This window comes from Corvus kubaryi, unplaced genomic scaffold (genome assembly GCF_017639235.1).
Source record: "Corvus kubaryi isolate FWS band 111438036 unplaced genomic scaffold, C.kubaryi_AGA036_p1.0 37260, whole genome shotgun sequence".
NCBI lineage: Eukaryota > Metazoa > Chordata > Aves > Passeriformes > Corvidae > Corvus > Corvus kubaryi.
In genome coordinates, this window is record NW_024581077.1 from 2,554,659 (window position 1) to 2,573,545 (window position 18,887).

General features: G+C 45.2%; 1 protein-coding gene across 1 annotated transcript; it reads right to left on the reverse strand.

Annotated features, from left to right (window-relative positions):
• Nucleotides 1-8,338: 8,338 nt before the first annotated feature.
• PRSS23 (serine protease 23) lies at nucleotides 8,339-16,500 on the reverse strand. Its single transcript, XM_042024039.1, has 2 exons — nucleotides 16,369-16,500; nucleotides 8,339-11,515 (listed from the first exon to the last, which is right to left on the reverse strand). Exon 2 carries the CDS (start codon nucleotides 11,500-11,502, stop codon nucleotides 10,384-10,386), a length of 1,119 nt encoding a protein of 372 aa, XP_041879973.1. The 5' UTR covers nucleotides 11,503-11,515; nucleotides 16,369-16,500; the 3' UTR covers nucleotides 8,339-10,383.
• Between the last annotated feature and the right edge of the window lie 2,387 nt (nucleotides 16,501-18,887).

An 18,887-nucleotide genomic window follows, 5' to 3' on the forward strand; every position in this document is an offset into this window, starting at 1 on the left:
GGAAAAGATTCTTCCATTTCCAGATGCCTCACCCCTTTCAACTGTAGGGGAAGATATCATGACAACAGATTTTATGATTCTTGGCTTCGTAATCACATGAAAATTGTGTTTTATCTGACATCAAAAGAATGAGCTGTTTTATCATCATGATGATGCTAAAGATCTTACATCTGCTCAGATTAGTAACAATGCAAATAAGGCATCAATGGAATAAAAAACTCTCTTTTGTGTCCTTAGGCTTTATGTGTGGTTTTTTAAACAATAAGCTCTGTGAAGAGAACCAATAAAGTCTTCGTCTTCTGGATTAGAGTTTAAGAATGTTGGGGTTTTAGTTTAGTCTTAGTTTTTTTTTCCTGTTAAAGGAATTTTCTCCCATATGCATGTTGCTAGGGGACAAATAGCTGTACTTAAGAAAGACAAAAAGGGGAGTGGGGCGGGCCTGGCTACTCCTTTGTCTACACCTGGGTGTGGGGTCAGTTCGCTCTGAGCGTCCGGAGAGAGAAGCTGCAGAGAAAGGAGCTGCTGCTTCTTTCTTTTTTGGCCGTTCTTTCTTCCTGCTGGAAGCAACGCCGGGACCCCAAAAGCCGCTTTCCCTGCCCTGCTGGAGACCGGGCTGTGGCTGCCCTGCCCCGCTGCTGCTTCGAGCTTTCGCTACGCTGTAGCCCTGCTCGCCCTGCCTGCCTGGGCGTCCGTGGGGTTCTCCCATCTGGATACATCTCGCCTGCCACCCGGGATTTGCGTCCGTCCCTGCCGTTCCAGCCGCCGTTCTAGCCTGCTGTTTCAGCCTGCTGTTCCTGAGAGCCCGGGATCAGCTGCCCAGGGGTTTGTGAAGCCTTTGTTCCATCCTTCCCGGGATCCCAGGGCACCAGAGCCGCGGGTTTCCCGAGCTCGCTCCGGAGCGCCCCCTGCAGCCGCGGGGGAACCATCGCACCTGCCCTGCTCACCGGGAGCCGCCAGCGCCCCTGCCGGCTGCGAGCGGAACTGCACCCGAGGGGAAATAGCCTGACAGCCGAGAAGGCTGGCACTGGGTTTGTGACTGCTGTTACTGCCATAGTTGTTGTTGTTTTGTTTGACTGGTTATATACATATATATATATAGTAAAGAACTGTTATTCCTATTTCCCACATCTTCGCCTAAAGGCTCTTGATTTCAAAATATAATAACTTGGAGGGAAAAGGGGTTATATCTGCCACTTCAAGGGGGGCCTCTGCCTTCCTTAGCAGACACCTGTCTTTCAAAACCGAGACAAAGAAAAATGAATGTGTACAACTTTTCCTAGGCTTGAAACCTAGATAATTTTGAAATTTTGTCTCATATGACTTCCAGTTATTTTGATAGCATTACACTAAATCTATGCCTCAAAACTGTAATCTTAGTTCCTGTGATTTCTTTCTCGTGAACTTTAAAGATTAAAGTGAGCATGATGAAATAGGCCAAATATATTGCACATAATTTGTTGCAGATTCTTAGCATTGTTCAAGCAATAATTTAATTTATAATAATTGGTTTTGGTGGACCTCATCTAACTGGATTTCAGCAAAGCAATTAAAATGGTGCCATAAAGGGAATTATTAACAAAAGATTCTGGTTGAAGCAGAGACAAAAGGTGCTGAAAGGGGAAGCGTCAGGGTAGAGAAAGGTTACAAGCACAGCTTCTCAAGCATCACTCTTAGCCAGTCTGAACTAAATATATTCACCAGCAACATTTGCACGAGAAGAAGGAGCATATTAATGAAATTTGCTGATGACACAAAGCTGGAAAGAGCAGCAGAATCTCACAGGAAGAACTCAGGGAGCCGATTACTGAGAAATACCCTAAAGACATTTCATTAGACAAAGCTTAAGATCATGTACTTAAAAGGGGATTGTGCTTCCTGAGTGAGGTCCAGTGGAAACAAGGAGACAGAAAGTCTGTTTTTATGGTGAAGCCTGGGAAATGAGAATTTCTAAAGCAGATGTCTCCACAGTACCCACACACTTGAGTCCAGCCCATGCAGTTAAGGTTCTTAGTGCTGGCAACAACAGCAGTGGCCACAGGTACTTAGAAAAAATAAGAGTATTTCTGGGTATCTGTTTGCACACAGTTGTTTAATTGGTACAGCGGACCTAACACGTCTCAGGTTATTCTCTCAATTTCTTAGTACTCTTCCTGTTAATTACTTCCCACTGGAAGCAGATGGCAGATATGGAGTAAATCACCCATAAAGGTAAGAGTGTGGCAATCCCTATCCTGCTCAGCTGTTGCCAGAGACACCTCTGGGCATGGGGAGGGGTCCTGCTGAGCTCAGCTACCCTCCTTCCACCTGCAGAGATCACTCAGCCTAGCTCTTTACTTCAGGGAAAAGATATTTCAGAGTTTTTCACACATCTGATGTGTTCCCAGCATGAAGGGTTGCTTTTCTGCCACCCACACTCTCTGGAAAAGTCTTTCCTGCCCTTTCATTGGCCACAATGATCCCTCAGAAGGGCTGGCTGGAGAGAAGTGCTCCCACACGACTGGTGACATTTAAGCCATGTGGCAGATCCCTTTGCGCACGAATCCTGCTGCCACCCAACACAATAGCAGACTTGGTGAGTGCGGGATGAAGCCCAGTGTGACATTTTCTTCCACCCCACGCTTCTTTGCTGAGTGAAGCTTTTGTGAGATGCCAGAGGCCAGAAAACCCCTGTGGCTCCACCTGTTTCTGTGGGCTCCAGTCCCACGGTCAGCTGACCCTTCGCTGCAGTGATGCTCTTCTCATGTCCTCCTTGCCCCACCAACACTGAAACCAGCCCCTGTACGCTCCATTCAGAGCGAAAAACCTGCAATTAATTCAGGAAAAGCATGACTTTGGACAGGAGAATTTTGTTGAATGCTGTTGATAAGACATAATATCATCTTCCAAGCAGGGATGTCATCCTCATTCCCATGGGGACCAGAACACAGCAGGAAAAATCACCTGAAGCAGGGTATGATCGGAAATTCATTAGAAAAATAGGTTTGGTTTCTATGAACTTCTATTCATACAAAAGACTTTCTTGAAACATCCTGATTTCAAATGAATTTTTATCAGAAAGGGTTCTTTGACCCAGGTGCAAATTCTTGGTCAAGACCAAAGCAAGTGTGACCTGCCCGTGCCAGAAAAGTTAGAAGAACCAAGTTGTTGGGTAAGCTTCCTCCTTGCAGCAGGAAAGCACAAACATGCCAGTTGAATAGGCTTCCTTAAGTGCACCTGATCCCCTCGTTTTTAAGGATCTCCATTCTTTTCCATCATGGTAAATTTTATGGGTAGGAACAGAAAAAGGAAAGAAAATTTGGGAAAATAGCTAAAAGAAGCCATTTTCTAGCTACATCAGATTTAAACTCATCTAAACTACCCCATTTAAACCTACCCCTTTCTGTATGATGACCAAAACAGAATCACAGAATGGTTTGAGTTGGAAGGGACATTTAAGATCATTTAGTTCCAACCCCCACCATGGGCAGGGACACTTTCCACTAGACCAGGTTGCTCAGAGCCCCATCCAGCCTGGTCTTGAACACTTCCAGGGATGGGACATCCACACCTTCTCTGTGCAACCTGTCCCAGTGGCTCACCACCCTGACAGTAAAGATTCTTTTCCTAATACCTAATATAAACAATTCTCTTTCAGTTTGCTGCCATTCCCCTTTGTCCTGCCTTGTAGTCTCTCTCCATCCTTCTTGTAGGCTCCCTTCAGATACTGGAAGGCCACAATAAGGTCACCCGAAAGCCTCCTCTTTTCCAGACTGAACAATCCCAATTCACTTTGCCCTCCCTCAACTTCAGCTCGGGACTTTATGTTAGGCAAGCCTTTATCAAACTTTTGCAAATGTGAACATTTTTCTGCTCTTCTGACCCGTCCATAGCAATAAATACATCTGGCTTCAACGGTAAAGGGATGCAAAAAAATCACAGAACCATAGAATAGGCTGAGTTGGAAGGGAGGCATCAGGATCGTCGAGTCCAACTCCTGACCCTGCACAGCACCATCCCCAAGAGTCTCACCATGTGCCTGAGCATTGAACTCAGGCTTGGGGCTGTGAGCACTTCCCTGAGGAGCCTGTTCCAGTGCCCAACCACCCTCTGGGTGAAGAACCTTGTAGGTTACGGGCGGGTTCGGTCGGGACGGAGACGGAGTGATCTCTATAGGCAGGTCTTGGGACACAGTCGGTTTATTGCAAAAGGCTTGGGTATAGGGGCACTGCTCAGAGCTGCCAGACTCAGCTCTGAGCAGGCCCAAGAGAGCAAGAGAGTAAACGGGTGAGAGAGAGAGAGAGAGAGTGTAAGAGCAAGAGTAGAAGTGGAAGTAGAAGTGAGGAAGGAATGGAATGGAATGGAAGTAAGGAAAGGAAAGGAATGGAAGTGTCTGAAGTCCTGGTTACAATACAATAAATCATCTTCTGTACTGAATATTCTAATTGTCACTAACCAATCTAATACAAGATACAAATCCTATAGCATTTACATACAGCCTATAAGAGTTCTTATATTACCATAGAGCGTTACATCTTAACTTCTAAAAACTACTCTTTGGACCCCTTCTGCTGAGCTAGTAGGGTCTGCTCTGACCCTTGGACCTGCCTGCAAGCAGAGGGTATTGTTCCATCAAGAGGGGATTATCTTCAGTGGCCATACCATTGTTTTCCAGTTGTTCAGTAACTAAGACTTGGTATTTCAAAAGTGGCTTTCATTTCGATGTTGCCTGTAGTTTTCATATTCCCAAAATCCTTTGTCAGGCAACCATACCCATAAGGCTTTCCTGTTTCATCTTCCCCAACAGAACCTTTTCCTGATATCCAACCTAAACCTCCCCTGACACAGCTTCACGCCATCGCCTCAGGTCCTGTCACTGGTCACCACAGAGAAGAGATCAGTGCCTGCCCCTCCTCTTTCCCCTCATGAGGAAGTTGCAGACTGTGATGAGGTCTCCCCTCAGCCTCCTCTTCTCCAGGCTGAACAGACTGAATGATTCCAGCCATTCCTCGTAAAGCTTCCCCTCAAGGCCCCTCACCATCCTTGTGGCCCTCTTTGGACACTCTCTAACAGCTCAATGTCTTTTTTATACTGTGGCACCCCAAACTGCCCCCAGCACTCGAGGTGAGGCTGCCCCAGTGCAGAGCCCAGCAGGACAATCCCCTCCCTTGCCCGGCTGGTGATGCTGTGCCTGATGCACCCCAGGATACACCTGGCCCTCCTGGCTGCCAGGGCACTGCCGACTCATGTTCAACTTTATGTCAACCGGGACCCAAAGCATCATTAAATTAACTTCTTCATGCATGCAACCTGTGGAAAATCACCAAATCTATGATAATGCGGTATAAAATTGTTACAGGAAGTTGTTTAGGATAAGTTGAAAAAAAATTATTATACCTTATTACTGCTGTCATTCCAATACAAACTAACAATCTTCATACTCCTATCACAAGTCAGTATTTCTTGTGCATGCTCTTCGTATTTGAGTTGGTCAGGCTTGCTAGAAAAATACTCATTCCTCACCAAATCAGCATAAATGGTGATTTCAAAACTGAAACGAATGTAAATGAGCAAATGTCATTAAAAAATATCTCAGATATTACATGTGATATTTAAATGGACTATTTTATATCATGATTATTTGCTTGGTGAACTAATAGAAGTGCTTAACTACTTGTAGATCTCTGCATATGCACAAATCTTTTAAATGAAATTTATTGTAAAAAAAATAAACATTGTCCATAAAAAGTTTGCAGAGGAACATTCACCTTCCTCCCTTGAGCCACAAGCACTCAATTACTGTTAGAGATCTTTAGATAAAAAAACCAGTATAAGCCTGCTTCATGGCTCAACCTATGCCCATTTAGTTAAAAATCAATCCACACCCAAAGCATCACTGATAATTTTATCCTGGGAATAATCAGTGTTGATAATAGTGTCTGAAGCATGTTAAGGTGTTTCTGTTCCCTTGTATAATCATTTACCTATAAAAGCCCACATTACCTTTGCCGGCAAGCAGAAAGCACGTGCAACCTAATAGTCACCATGTGAGACAGGAAAAAGCATCTTCTGAGAGGAGGAGATCAGGTTTCTAATGCTCATGTCACTGTCACTCTTCTCTTGTGTATCTATTAGACAAGTCACAGCCTAAACATCTCATCTGTGCTGCACACTGGCTTCAGAGCTGGAATTAACATGCTCATTTGAAGAGACTTAATTTCCTTCAGTGCCTAAGTTTTTCTTCTCCACTTGGTAGAACTAGGAATGAAAACTAACAGTATTATTTATAAAAACCCTACACGCATGCAGATCCATGAAACTGATCCTCTAGGAAACCTCCCTCTGCGACACAAATTATACTGCCCTTTCACTCTCTGCTGCTCTTCTCTGTCCATGCTTCCTTTTTCCTCCAGAAAAGCAAAGAAGTTTTTACCCACCCAACATACTTTATGCACTCATTGAAAGCTTCTCTTCTCAAGGCCTGTGCATATTGAGTTGGCACACTACCAAAACCTGCTAACAAATGGCAGATTAAGTGGAAACACGGAAAAGAATTTCAAGCATGTATTATACTTGCTTGGGGTTCAGCGTGCAACTTCAAGACAAGGGCTGCCCTCTAAACAGGCAGGCCTGGGAATTCAGCTGCAAAAAAATTACAGATGCAAGGAAAATACTTTTTCTCTGAGAAGGAAATATGATGATACTCTGCAGTCTTCAGTAGGCTAAGTTCAGTGTGTGCTGGGGAACAGCTCGGCAGGGTCTGTGTTTTTTCGAGACCTCACTTTTCATCTCCAGCACTATTCTCCAAGGGATTTATAGCAAATTAAGTACAATTTTTCATATGTCAGCCTCTTACAGATGCAGGAGCAGATTTTAATCCTTTTCAATCACAGTCAAAACAGCCCCTCTATACCCATCAACTGTCTTGCCTTCATATACAAGAATAATGAGGCACTTCATTCAGTTCTGCAGGTCATAGGCAGTCAGCGGCTGGACAATGAAATTTCAAGTGCCATGCCTGTATATAATTTAGTTACTTGTGTTTTCTTGATCAGCCTTATTTTGGCTGCATGGCTGTCTTTCTCACAGTTTAAAGTTCTGGTTTTAAAGGAGCTCTCTTTGCAGCATCAAAGCAAATATCCTTAGGATGCAATTTCCCAACCTGCCTAGCACACCTGACCTTGCTGCCAATGATTACACTGGCAAAATTACCACCAACTCCACAGGTGAAACACTGCTGAACTTCAGCACCACAATTCTGCCCGTGTTATCTGAGATTTCCTTTTCTTTCCACAACTGGAATGTTTGCACAGGGTGTACAGTGGGAAGAGACTATCCTGCTCCTGATTACAGAGAACTTGCTGCATACACTCTTAGGGGAAAAAAAACCCCAAAAAACAAACAAACAAACAAAAAACCAAACCCACACCACCTTGCTCACGTTGCTCTAGAGGAAATAGCCTCAAGTTGTGCCAGCAGAGGTTTACACTAAATATTAGGAAAACTTGCTCCACCAAAAGGGTTGTCAAGCACTGGAACAGGCTGCCCAGGGAAGCGGTGGAGTCACCATCCCTTGAGGTTTTTAAAAGACATAAAAATGTGGTACTTAGAGACATGACTTAGTGGTGGACCTGGCAGTGTTAGGTTTACAGCTGGCCTTGATGATCTTAAAGATCTTTTCCAGCCTAAATGGTTCTGTGATTCTATGAAAAGTTCTCAGCCCACACTTTGACAAAGCAGTTGAGAACACAGGATCAGTGGATGGGAAATATGTTCAATAAATCAGGACTGATATTCTCAAGCCCACATGACATAGTGTGCACATTGAGAGAGGTCAGGAAAGTTGTACAGGCAGCAATTTCAAAATGAAAAACTTTCTGCATCCAGTGTTTCTCTAAAAACTGTGGCTCTCACTGTTGGCCTCAAAGGAACTTTTTTTCAAACTGCATCAACTGAAAGAAAAAGAAGATGCACTGACCTCAGTTATGACCTTATACTGACTGGTTCACATTCCTCAATAGTTTATTTACCCTAAAGTTCATAAAAACAATGTGGCTTTTCAGTCTAATAGGTTATTTTCAGTCCCAACTAATCAGAGACTGGTTTTGGAACTGCAAGAGTCATACAAAAGCTAAGATTGATTATTAGCATCTAAATGTATAAAGCAATTAAGCCCACTGAAAAAACCAAAAACAATACACCAAAACAAAAACTTCCAAGAGGTGGGAGCAGAAGAAAATGGAAGGAAAATAAACAGCACCAAGGATTTTAATAAGCCTGTATCTGAATATCTTTACAAATAAGTAGCTGAAATGAGATTGAAAGTGCAATCCAATACAGCACAAATAAAAGAATGTCTGCATTGAAATTCCGTAACTTTTCTTTATTCACTGTGATACATTCAAACAAAAGTGCTCCAGATAACAGCCATAGAGTAAAGGAAATTAAAATAAAAAGTCAGAAAAAGACCATCAGATACATATGGTGATTATTCATATTTCAAAGCATTAGTAACTGCTTGTATCTGAGTGCACCAAAAACCCACATGAGAGTCCACATTTTTGTACACTGCTTCTATAAAAAAATAATCATAGGCAGCTCCAGCAAAAATGTTTGTCAGAACTAGAGCCAAAGCCACCACAAAGATAAAGCACCATCAGGCATATGTTTACAAATGCCGTAGTAATTAGTAGAGGGTAAAAAAAGGCTTAGCTGAATTAACATTTTTCTTGTATTGGTATAGCATAGGGAAGCTCTGCTTGGATTCATTCCTTCCCAGCTTTGATATTTCTCACCAGGGACTTGCATTTGCCCCACAACACCAAGCACTATGGGCAACTTGGGAAGCTTCAGGAGACAGTGAGAGATGGATGGAAGGGAAACCGGAACTGGAGGCAGTGTCTATCCTCCTTTGTAAAAAATAATCTTGGCATGGCAGCATGTCCTTAGACTTGTTACTGAAATACAGTGGCACAATCCATCTGAGAAAGGCTGTTTGTACAGACCATTCTGACTTCCCAATGCTGTTTGCTGAGCTACAGTATTTGGCTGCACTGTTTTTACCTAAAAAAGATAGTTCTTGTTTTAAACTCTGATTTTTCTATTGTAAAAATATAAGTCACTGTTATCTGTAAGAGACAGCAGAGGATCACTTCACAGCAAACTCAGGCTGCATCCTATAAAGTGGTTCTATTCCAGCTGCAGAATTACTGAACTGTGCATTTGCCAAGAATTATTTGTAACTCAACAGTTAGATGGGGAGGAGTATTCCTACCCCAAAAACACAAGGAACATTAGTCAGGATGCCCAAATTACACTGTCAAAGGGATATGGCTGAGAGACACTTCTAAGTCTAGGGTCCCTCTGTGTGGTCTATTACTAGGTAGAACAACAAGGATCTTCAACAAATAGGGGGAAAAATTGGTAGAACCCTTGTCCTGCTCTCTCCTTTACCTGCACTGCAGGCAGAAATTCAGATAGACAGCAAGACCAAAGACAGGCTTCCCCTCTGAAAATCTGAGTTGCTGAGATGAGATTTTCGTTTAAAGACCTAAGTAGGTCATAAACAGAAAAGCCCCTTTCCCAACACGCTTTCTAGTATATTCATAGGGATCCTGCTCCTTCACAGGTCCCAGCTCCTATAAAGATTTAATCCCATGTGCAATCTGTGTTTCCCAAAGCAGGATGTAATGGCACTGATCATGCGACCAACATCATCTTCACAGTCAAATCCTTGCAACATCAAGGTCTGTTTGCTCAAAAAGCATTTTTCTTAACTATGTTACGAATAAAGTCTCAAATCACTCAGGCTGAAAGGAAGTTAGAAGTGTTATGTGGTTATTTAGCCTTCATGCTATTTGTGTGGCATTCATCTCCTACAGCGCATGCCTTGCCCTTTTCATACTCCCTTTTCTCATGCAGGAACACAAAGCTGTAATGTTTGGGTTGCAAACACCATTAAATGCCCTTCTTCAGCCCCCAACAGCATAGAAATATTTTCTTTTAAAAGTTCAGATCAAAGCATTTCTACTAATCCTAGGATTTATTAAAACAAACATTGTAGGCATGAGATAGTCAACAGCGTCCCTTTTACAAGATTCTTTGGAGACGGTTCTGTTTTCATACTGTTTACTGATCCGCCCCTAATTAATCTTCAGTTGCTCAGCTGCAAATTCAGCAAGTCCACCTGCTCCTTCCCCACCCAGCAGACGTTCCTTTCTCCCCAGTTTCAGGCTGTAACGATAGCACCACAGAGTCCCTGGCCTAAGAACAAGGTGGTTGGCTTGAAAAGCTACATATCACCTCCCGATGTTACACGATCACATGCATTTGCAGCACAAGTCTAGCCTTTCCTCAGTTGAGTAACTAAAACCAGTCATTAAGTGCTTTCAAGGAGTTTAATTGTCCTTATCCTTCCCTGCAGTCAAGGTAGTTGCCTTTGATCCAGTAACAGATCTGTGCGTATTTGAGGGGTGTAATGCGAACAGCTACATTGAAATCCTGTGGGGTGCCATTCATGTCCACCCACTGATGGCCTGAAAATATACCAATAATTTTACGCTCCCATTTGTGATTCTGCCTCTTCCACATCCTCACATACACCCCAGATCCACTGGCACCCGGCTGGGCATCGCACTGCTGGTACAACAGGTCGTACGTTTCATCTTTGACATCGCAGAAACGGTAAACCAGGTTTCCGGGACGGTCATTGTCGTAGCCAGAGAAGTGAATCCTCCCTCCAGGTAAGTGTCTTGCTGGTGGGCTCACACCTATCTTCATAAACTTTCTTTTATGTGGCTTCTTCAGCTCCAGCAGGGCATAGTCATAATCCATGCCAATGTCATTGGCATTGCCTTTGATCCATCCTTTGGGGACATGTGTCCGTTTCACCCGGATCCACTGGAATTTCATTTTCTCAGGCATTGCCGAGTTGGTGATATTGGACCCTTTGCTGCCATCTTTATGTTTGGGCTTTAGGAACCCCACCCGCAGTTTCTGAGCTCCTTTGACGTAACTCTTTCCATCATGGATACAATGAGCGGCAGTAAGAACATGCTTTTCAGCCACCAGCGTCCCCGTGCAACCTGTAGAGAGCTTCACTGATGTGGAGAATGGGTAATTCAACAAGAAGTCTTTCCCAAAAATGCTAAACCTGCTGTCATAGCCATAGATTTGCCTCTTAGTTCGAGATCTGCCTCGAGACCCATCGCCACCGTTGCTCAGAATATATATGCCCACTTCAGTTTCAGTGAGGCTACCATTAGCGTACAAGGTTTCGTAGGACAGGTAGTTCTTCACTTCTTCGTAAGTTGGCAGCGGAGAACTTTTGTGGCATGCTGGGCCACACGGAGATACCACTTCCAGTCTGGCTTCAGCATCAAACTGTGGTTTGTCCAAGTTCAGGGTAGACTGCGGCAGGATAACAGGAACTCTGTAAGATGGCCAAGTTGGCTTCCAGTGAGGACTGGAAGGCATCACATCTTTAGCAGCACACAAAAGGAGGATTAAAGTGGACAAGGCTGCCATTCTGAATGCTGGTCTGTGGAAAGCAAAAGCAAGTAGTTATTCACCCAAACTTGTTGCAAGATTATCCCACCTTGCTAAGTAATGGCTTGCTAACCAAGTATAAATATAATAAAGGTCAAGCGATTTGAATGGAGTTAACTTACATTAGATAGCTCAGATTTCTCAGTGTCAAACTAATGCCCTAGCCTGTGTCTTGAAATGAGTGTCCCAGGTTAACACTGAAATACAGGACATTTAACCCTTAGGTGTGCTGAGCCACCAACTCCCACCTGACATCAGTGGGAAGTTGGAGTACTTGTCTTCACACGGCTTAAAGAAAATTCAGATTCTGTTTAAATCCATTCATTTAGAAACCAGAGCTCCTGCAAAGAGTAAATGCATCTGTCTTCAGCTAGATTAGAATACTCTCTGAAAGCTCCTCCCTACTGACTCCACTGAGAGATGTCCTTAAATCTCTTCACACCATTTGCTGTCTCAGCCAGACACATCAGGCTGATGGTAGAGACAGGTGGGGGGACAAAGAAGGTGACCTGTCAGGGGCTGGGTTGCAGAATATGACCACAGGGGAGACTCGATTCCCCTTGCAACTCACACCAGACAAAGGTTCTGCTCCACGTGGCATTGGCTCTCCCTGAGGCTTACATGAGAAAGGGTGATATGATTACACATAGGCAGCTAATGAAGGAAGATTACAATTCTTGAGGGAATTTTCAGTTAACACACTGGCTTATTGCTTTATAAACTCAATTAATTAGAAATGCAAACCAACCCCCTCTGAGCACAGGGAGGCAAATGCGACTGTAAATGTGTTTATGAACCCCAGGCAGAGTGCCTGAGACTGCAGAGAACAGCATGCACTAGTATTGCATCAAAAAAATGTGTAACTTCAGTTTATTTGAAAATTAGCCATACAGCTGAATCGCTGCAGGAGGCGCCGTGCCCTGGGCAAGAAGGCAAGCAGGATCTCCCTCACACAAAGATTATTCAAACAAAAGTTCACAATTATGTTGAGCTTACACATATTTAAAACCCTGCTGAGGTTACACTGATCACAACTGGAGGATCATTCCTGAAATGCCTCAAACGAGTAAAGCAAAGCAAATCACACAGGAAATGACCACAGCCATCTAAGAATAAAAAAGAAAAATCCTTCTCTCCAATGCTTTTTGTAGGAATATTCCACCCCTAAGTTGCACCAAAGAAGACTTTGAAAGCTACAGACTGCTGAAGTCCAGTGGTGTTCAACTCAAATATTGGGCCTAGATTCTTAGATTTTTGGTACCATCCTCTTCAGGAATGGAGGGTACCATTAAAGCACAAAATTTTTAAAGTATCAATTGACTCATGCAGGATATCAAAAAACTTTAAGTCCAGAAAACGGACATAGATGAACACAACTGATGCTACTGATACACACAGAGGCAAGTACTTGACTCTTCCAGAAGTGACCATACATTCTGATGGCAATTTTTTCATTAACAAACAGGACACCTTTAAAGGAACATCCTTTTTTTCTAGGTTAGGCTCTATTGAATGTGATGCTTTATATCTAGCAGATGACTCACACTGGCAAATACAAGCCATTTTAATCAGCATTGCATCATTTTGGATGTCCCAAAATCGGAAAATACTTGATATTCAAGGAAAGCCACCAGCTCCTCTGACTCCTTCCACAGCAGCTTTTAATATTGGATGTAGGTGCGTTTTGCAAGCTATGAAATGATAGAGTTTCATGTTGGTGTAAGGATGGCACAGGGAACACCTGCTGAATTATCAAATACATTGTTACATAAAAAAAAAAAAAAAAAAAGAAGGTAACAGGACCAAGTGATACCACTCCATCCCCACAAAGACGATATACACTGGTCTAAGTCAACTGCTAGCTGTCCTGCTTGTGTCAGTGAGGGCTGCATGCAGCAGTGCTTACTGGTTTCACAATTAGAAGCTGAGAACAGGCTAAATCATGGTTACACTGTGCATCAAACCAATTCCATCCATCATTTAAGAGCACATTTGCACTCATTTCCTTCATGCCAAAATTATTCCCACATATTTGAAGCTTTCCTGACACACAGAATCTAAATCGCACCACTTCTTGGAGCTAAAACCCATTCGTGCTAACCGAGCCTCTGCTGGCCTTTGGCTGGTTTATTTAGCTGGCAGGGGAAAATTAGAAATGTCTTGTCAGTTGTTATTTGCACAAGCAGCCAGATTCCCTCGTGCCTGTCAGCACGACGACCCACTAAAGGGACTGTGCACCCAACAGCTCCTCCGCTTCCTCCGAGATTATCATCTGCTTTGAGAAAAGAGATTACCGCTCCCTTATCTCCCCACTATCACCACCAGAGCACCGCCAGCACTTGGAAGGGCAGCTTTAGACAGCAGAGGGCAGCCGCCCTATGAAGAGAACAAGACAGGAGATGGGACTCGAGCTGATCCCAGAAAAAAGGCTTCAGAAGATGGTATTTGTGTCCGTGCTGTGCTGTGTAAAGTGGTATTTACTCCACTTTACTCTGAGCAAGCCTTCTGAACCCCTTCCCCGGCTGCTTCTGTGCTGTGATCACATTGCAGCGCTAGGGGATAAAAAAGCCTTTTCATCAGTTACAGAACTTTTCTATTACTTAAAATGTGATTTAAACCTGACAATAAAATACAGTTGTGAGTTTATACCTGACTATAGAAGCTAAACAGTGCTCACAAACCCAGGCATCTACTGAAGTCTTCATCATTATATCCTATCTGGAGACATAACTGGTACTGAATCAGACCTGGGCAGCAACAAATAGAATAAATATGTCTTTTTTATAACACACTGCAAATTAGAGCATAGTATCTCTTTCTGTGTAGATCCTTCCTCTTAAAAATGAAGGCATTGAAAAAGCAGTCTACATTTAAACAGAGACTTTCCAGTAAGGCTCTTCATTCCTTTTACTTTCTCTTTTCATTTTCAATTGAAACAAAACCAAAAAGCTGCAAAAACCCCCGGGGTTAAAACTCTCTATCCTCAGCTACTTACTCATAGGTGACTGTGAGAGGTGTTCTCAAACGGAACAAACTGGTAAGGAGTGAGCACTTCCCTGCACGGCTATCACAGAGCGGCACTGAATGAATTGCTGCTCTACTGTAGCTCTGCTCTTCTGTTTCTATTTAAACTGTGTCATAAACTCAATCCACCCTTTGACTCAGCACAAAGCCCTGCTCTGACATCCAGCCTAGGAACCCCCTAGAAGCGGTTTGTACATAATCACACTCACTAATGGCATTAAAATTGTTTAGAGAATGGAAACAGTGACAGCTACCCCAGGGCTCCCCACGCCACTAAAATACTTTACAGACACATTTTCCTGCTTGCTATAGGCATTCACACCCCAAGATAGATGCTGCTGAAAGAAAACTGCCTTGTTCAGGATGGACACAACTAATTTTCTAATAAGCAAGTAATTTTTCTGCAAGAGTTCACTACTTCGGGGGTGGTTCTTTTAATAGATGGTTAAATAACAATAAATCTTGGATCATCTAGTATGAAAACCCATTAACTGAACAGTCTCCATTACATTTTGAAATGAAGGAAGTTTTTCCACAGTGCTGGAAGCCAGAAAGATTAACATACTAAAAAAAATGAAGAGAGAAAACCAAGACAGCGAGAGAGAAAAACCTGCCTCAAAACAAATTATAAAGGAGAACTAAATCACTGTCAGTGCCGTGCCAAAATACCTCTGCTGCTTTTCCTGGTCACAGAACTTGTTAAAACACAGCAAAAATAATGGAGTTGCACTTTAATAACTACAGAAGCCTTACTGCCATTAAAAATTTAACAACTCTATTAGCCTGCCTGAGATGCCAAGGGTGGTGTGAGAGTTACACTGCCTTACCTGCTCGACTGAGGGCTGTAGGAAAAGATGCCTTGGAAAACCTGAAACTAACTTTGATACTGGCAGGCCACGGGTGTGCCTATTAACATACACACCGGGCACAGTGGTTGTTTCAGCATGCGTGTCACTGAGAAAAGGGAGCATACTATGTGTTTCCATTTAGTTCAATTCCTAGGACTGCCTCCTTTCACCCTCCTTTTTTCCTTCTTTCTCTTTCCCTGAATGTCAAGCAGCTTCGGTATCACGGTACAAGAGTAAACCGCATTACAAGGAGACAGTGATGGTCATATAACGGGGTACGCTGTAGGAAGGACCTGCATCCCCGAGGCTTCCAAACCACCTGAGTGACGGGGCAGCTGCACAAACTGGGTCCCGGTGGGACCTCACCAACCCCTCGGACCTCGCTCGGGGCAGGAGGCAAAGAACAACTGCCCCAGGCTACAGCAGCCGCTTCAGTGTCACGTATGTCTTAAAAAGCCACCCCAAAAATACTAAGGTCCTCGGACACAGTGATGAATCCAGGCATAGGACCGCAGCGAAGCGCTACCTTCAGACGCCTCCCAAGCGTGAAAAGCAGCAAAGGCTGCTCCCTCACCCGCCGTCCTTTCAGAGTTGGTCACCGGCAGCGGCGCCGGCCGCCGCAGCGGCGGACCCGCAGCGGGGACCGGCGGGGAGCAGCCGCGTTCGCCCTTTTGTCGCCGGCGCCGCCGGGGAGGCGGCGCCCGGTGCGCTCCGGTGGATGCGAGCGGGGTTAAACATTAAGCCCTGAGCGGAGGGAGCGCTCGCCCCCGGCCGGGACAGCGGCTCCCGCCGCCCGGTGCCCGCACGGCCGGGCGTCCTCGGCGCCGCGCCCGCCGGCAGGTGAGGCACTGGCCCGGGGCGAGCCCGGCGCTCGCCATCCTCCCGCCGCCCCTTTGTCCCCCCGGGGCGACCGGCACGCCGGGGCAACCCGCACGCCACGGCGCCCTCCCGACCGACGGGACCCGCTACCTACCGGCTCCCCGCAGCGGCGGCGGCGGCTCCGGGAGCGGCTCAGGCAGGTGGCGGGGCCGGGGCCGGTCCCATCTCTCCCGCCGCCTCCGCGGGGCTCGGGAGCGCCTCCCCTCCCTCCCGCCGGGCGCCAGCCCTCGGCGGCGCGCTCGGAGCGGGGCGGGGCGGGGCGGAGCGGCGCCTCCCGCAGGTGGATCCCACCGCTGGATCCCGCCGCCGCCCCGCTCCGCCCCGCAGCGCTCCCGGCGGCATCGCCGCCCGCGGGGCCCCGCCGCGCCGCGCCCCTCCCCGGCCGGGCCCGGGCCGTCCCTCCGCGCAGGCTTCCCCCGCGGGCCGCCGCCCCAGTGCGTCCTGGCTGCGTCACCCCTTTTTTTTATTCTTTTACTGCTATTTTCTTTTATTTCCCGAGAAAAAACATAGAGGTTTTCCCCCTCCTTGTTTTTATTCGCTGTGCTCTGGCACTACGGGCAGCTCAGGGGCTGCCGTCCCGGTGCGAGATTTTGGAGTGCAGCCCGTGGCACCCCTACAGCCCCGAGGGCAACAGACTCTTTGTCCCTAGTGTCTGGGTACCCAGATCCCTTTTCAGAAGGTCCCCAGGAGTGGGGTGAACCCCCGCGGCCCCTCCTGCCTCCACAGGGCATCAGCTGCAGGAGCTCTGCGGTCAGTCACCCATGTTGTCTCATCAAGCGAACATTTAAATTTAATTGTCCGACACATTGTTTGCATGGGTTTTAATTACTCATCCTTCCTGAATCTTTATAATGATATCTGGCAAGAAAAGAGGAAACCAGGGCCAAGAAGACAAAAATCCTGCAATGTTTTAACTCCACAAGAAAAGTCACAAAAGAAAAAGATTTTTCAAAATTCCCAACTGATCACCATTATTCTAGAAAGGAAATATAAATTTCGTAGGAATCAATTGATTTGCAGCCTTCCACTGACCTCTTCACCATGCTGCTGCCCTTACAAAGGATGAGGAGAGCCTGAAGCAAAGCAAAACCTTTGCCTCACCCATGGATAATTTGTGAAGAGCCGAAATATGACAGGATCTTACATTCCCAGACACGATTTTTCTAATTTGCATTTGCTTGGCCCTAGCCATCCCCATCTGAGTCTGTGGAAAGATCTTACCAAATGAGTGGAAAAAGCATGTACTACATTAAAAAAAAAAAAAAAAAAAAGGAACTACTCAGACAAGTCTTTGTCAACTATGAATGGTTAGAAGAGAACTGCAGTGTGAGGAAGAGGTCCTCAGTGGTAAAGGACAAACATCTCCAACAGAAACACAGCTAGAGAATGCAACTGGTGTTGGGGAAGGGCTGGTGACACCAGTGCAGCTGCTCTTGGGCCATGAGGGAATGACCATGCAACAGTGAGGCAGATCCCTGGAGTATCAGCAGGCAGAAGACAAGTCAGGCTCTGTCTGCAGTGCCATACTAACCATAGATCCCTTCCTGATCTGATTCTGTGTCCAGTCACGTCCCGACAAGATGTGCAGTCCCTCTGTTCAGAAGCTTTGCCCTGTACACACACATCTGCTGATGTGCATGGATGGAAGGGCTGGCCCATGCCTCGCAGGGGTGGAAATGTTGTGAGGTTTGGTTAGAGTGGGTCTCAGGCCTGCAGCAGTGGTCCAGGTGGGTTCTTGCTTTCTATGGACATGCAGCCTCTTGTGTTACAGCTGCCATATGTGCTCCAGGGCCTTCCAGACACAAATTCAGACACAATCCTAGATGATATGATGCTGATAGAAGTTTTTGCAGCAGACAGGGGGACAGGGATACAGATGCTAAAATGTATGTAGTGCGACTCACCTCACTTAATTGTAGGGGTTTGGGGTGCCCTGGGCTATCTATGATACAATACAGGACTGCAAACTTCTGCCTGAAGCAGCTGCAGTGGAAATTATCCTTGCCTATGGCAGGATGTTTGTAACTAGAAGATCTTTGAGATCAGTTCCAACCCAAACCACTCTATGGTGACGTGATTCCATGAAGTGTGTCTCTATGTACAACACAGATGGGTGAGTAAACACCACAAGGCTTGGTGTCTACAAGCCCCCTCTTGAGAATGAAACCTTAAAGAAAGCGTTGGGCAAAACTTTAATGGCAAAAGGAGCGGAGAAGAATGTTTAGTTTGAAATTTAGTTATGAGACATTTTGTTGCCATAAAACTTCTGATTTTTATTACTTTTAGGGTATACATTAAACCATAAGCTCAGAAAGGACAGTTTGTCTGGCCTGTCTTTAGAAATAATGAGCTACTGTCCTGCTCTATTGAGCATCTGTAGACAAAATCTGATGTTTTAATTTTCTAATTCAAAAGAGGAAAAAAATACCAAATATAGATTTCTTTTCCCCCTATGTGTATAATTCTTAAGAAGCAAGAGCTCTGGTGAAATTGGGCTGCACAAGGTTTTTTTAAAAGAGAGTGAAGTCCAAGATCTGCATGTTACTGTGAGCCATTGTTGAGGCAAAGAGCAGTAAGTGACAACATACATAAGGGTGAAGAGGTATTAGCTGT

Coding starts and splice junctions, on each gene's coding strand:
- PRSS23 (XM_042024039.1), bottom strand. CDS start 11,502: ATGGCAGCCTTGTCCACTTTAATCCTCCTTTTGTGTGCTGCTAAAGAT.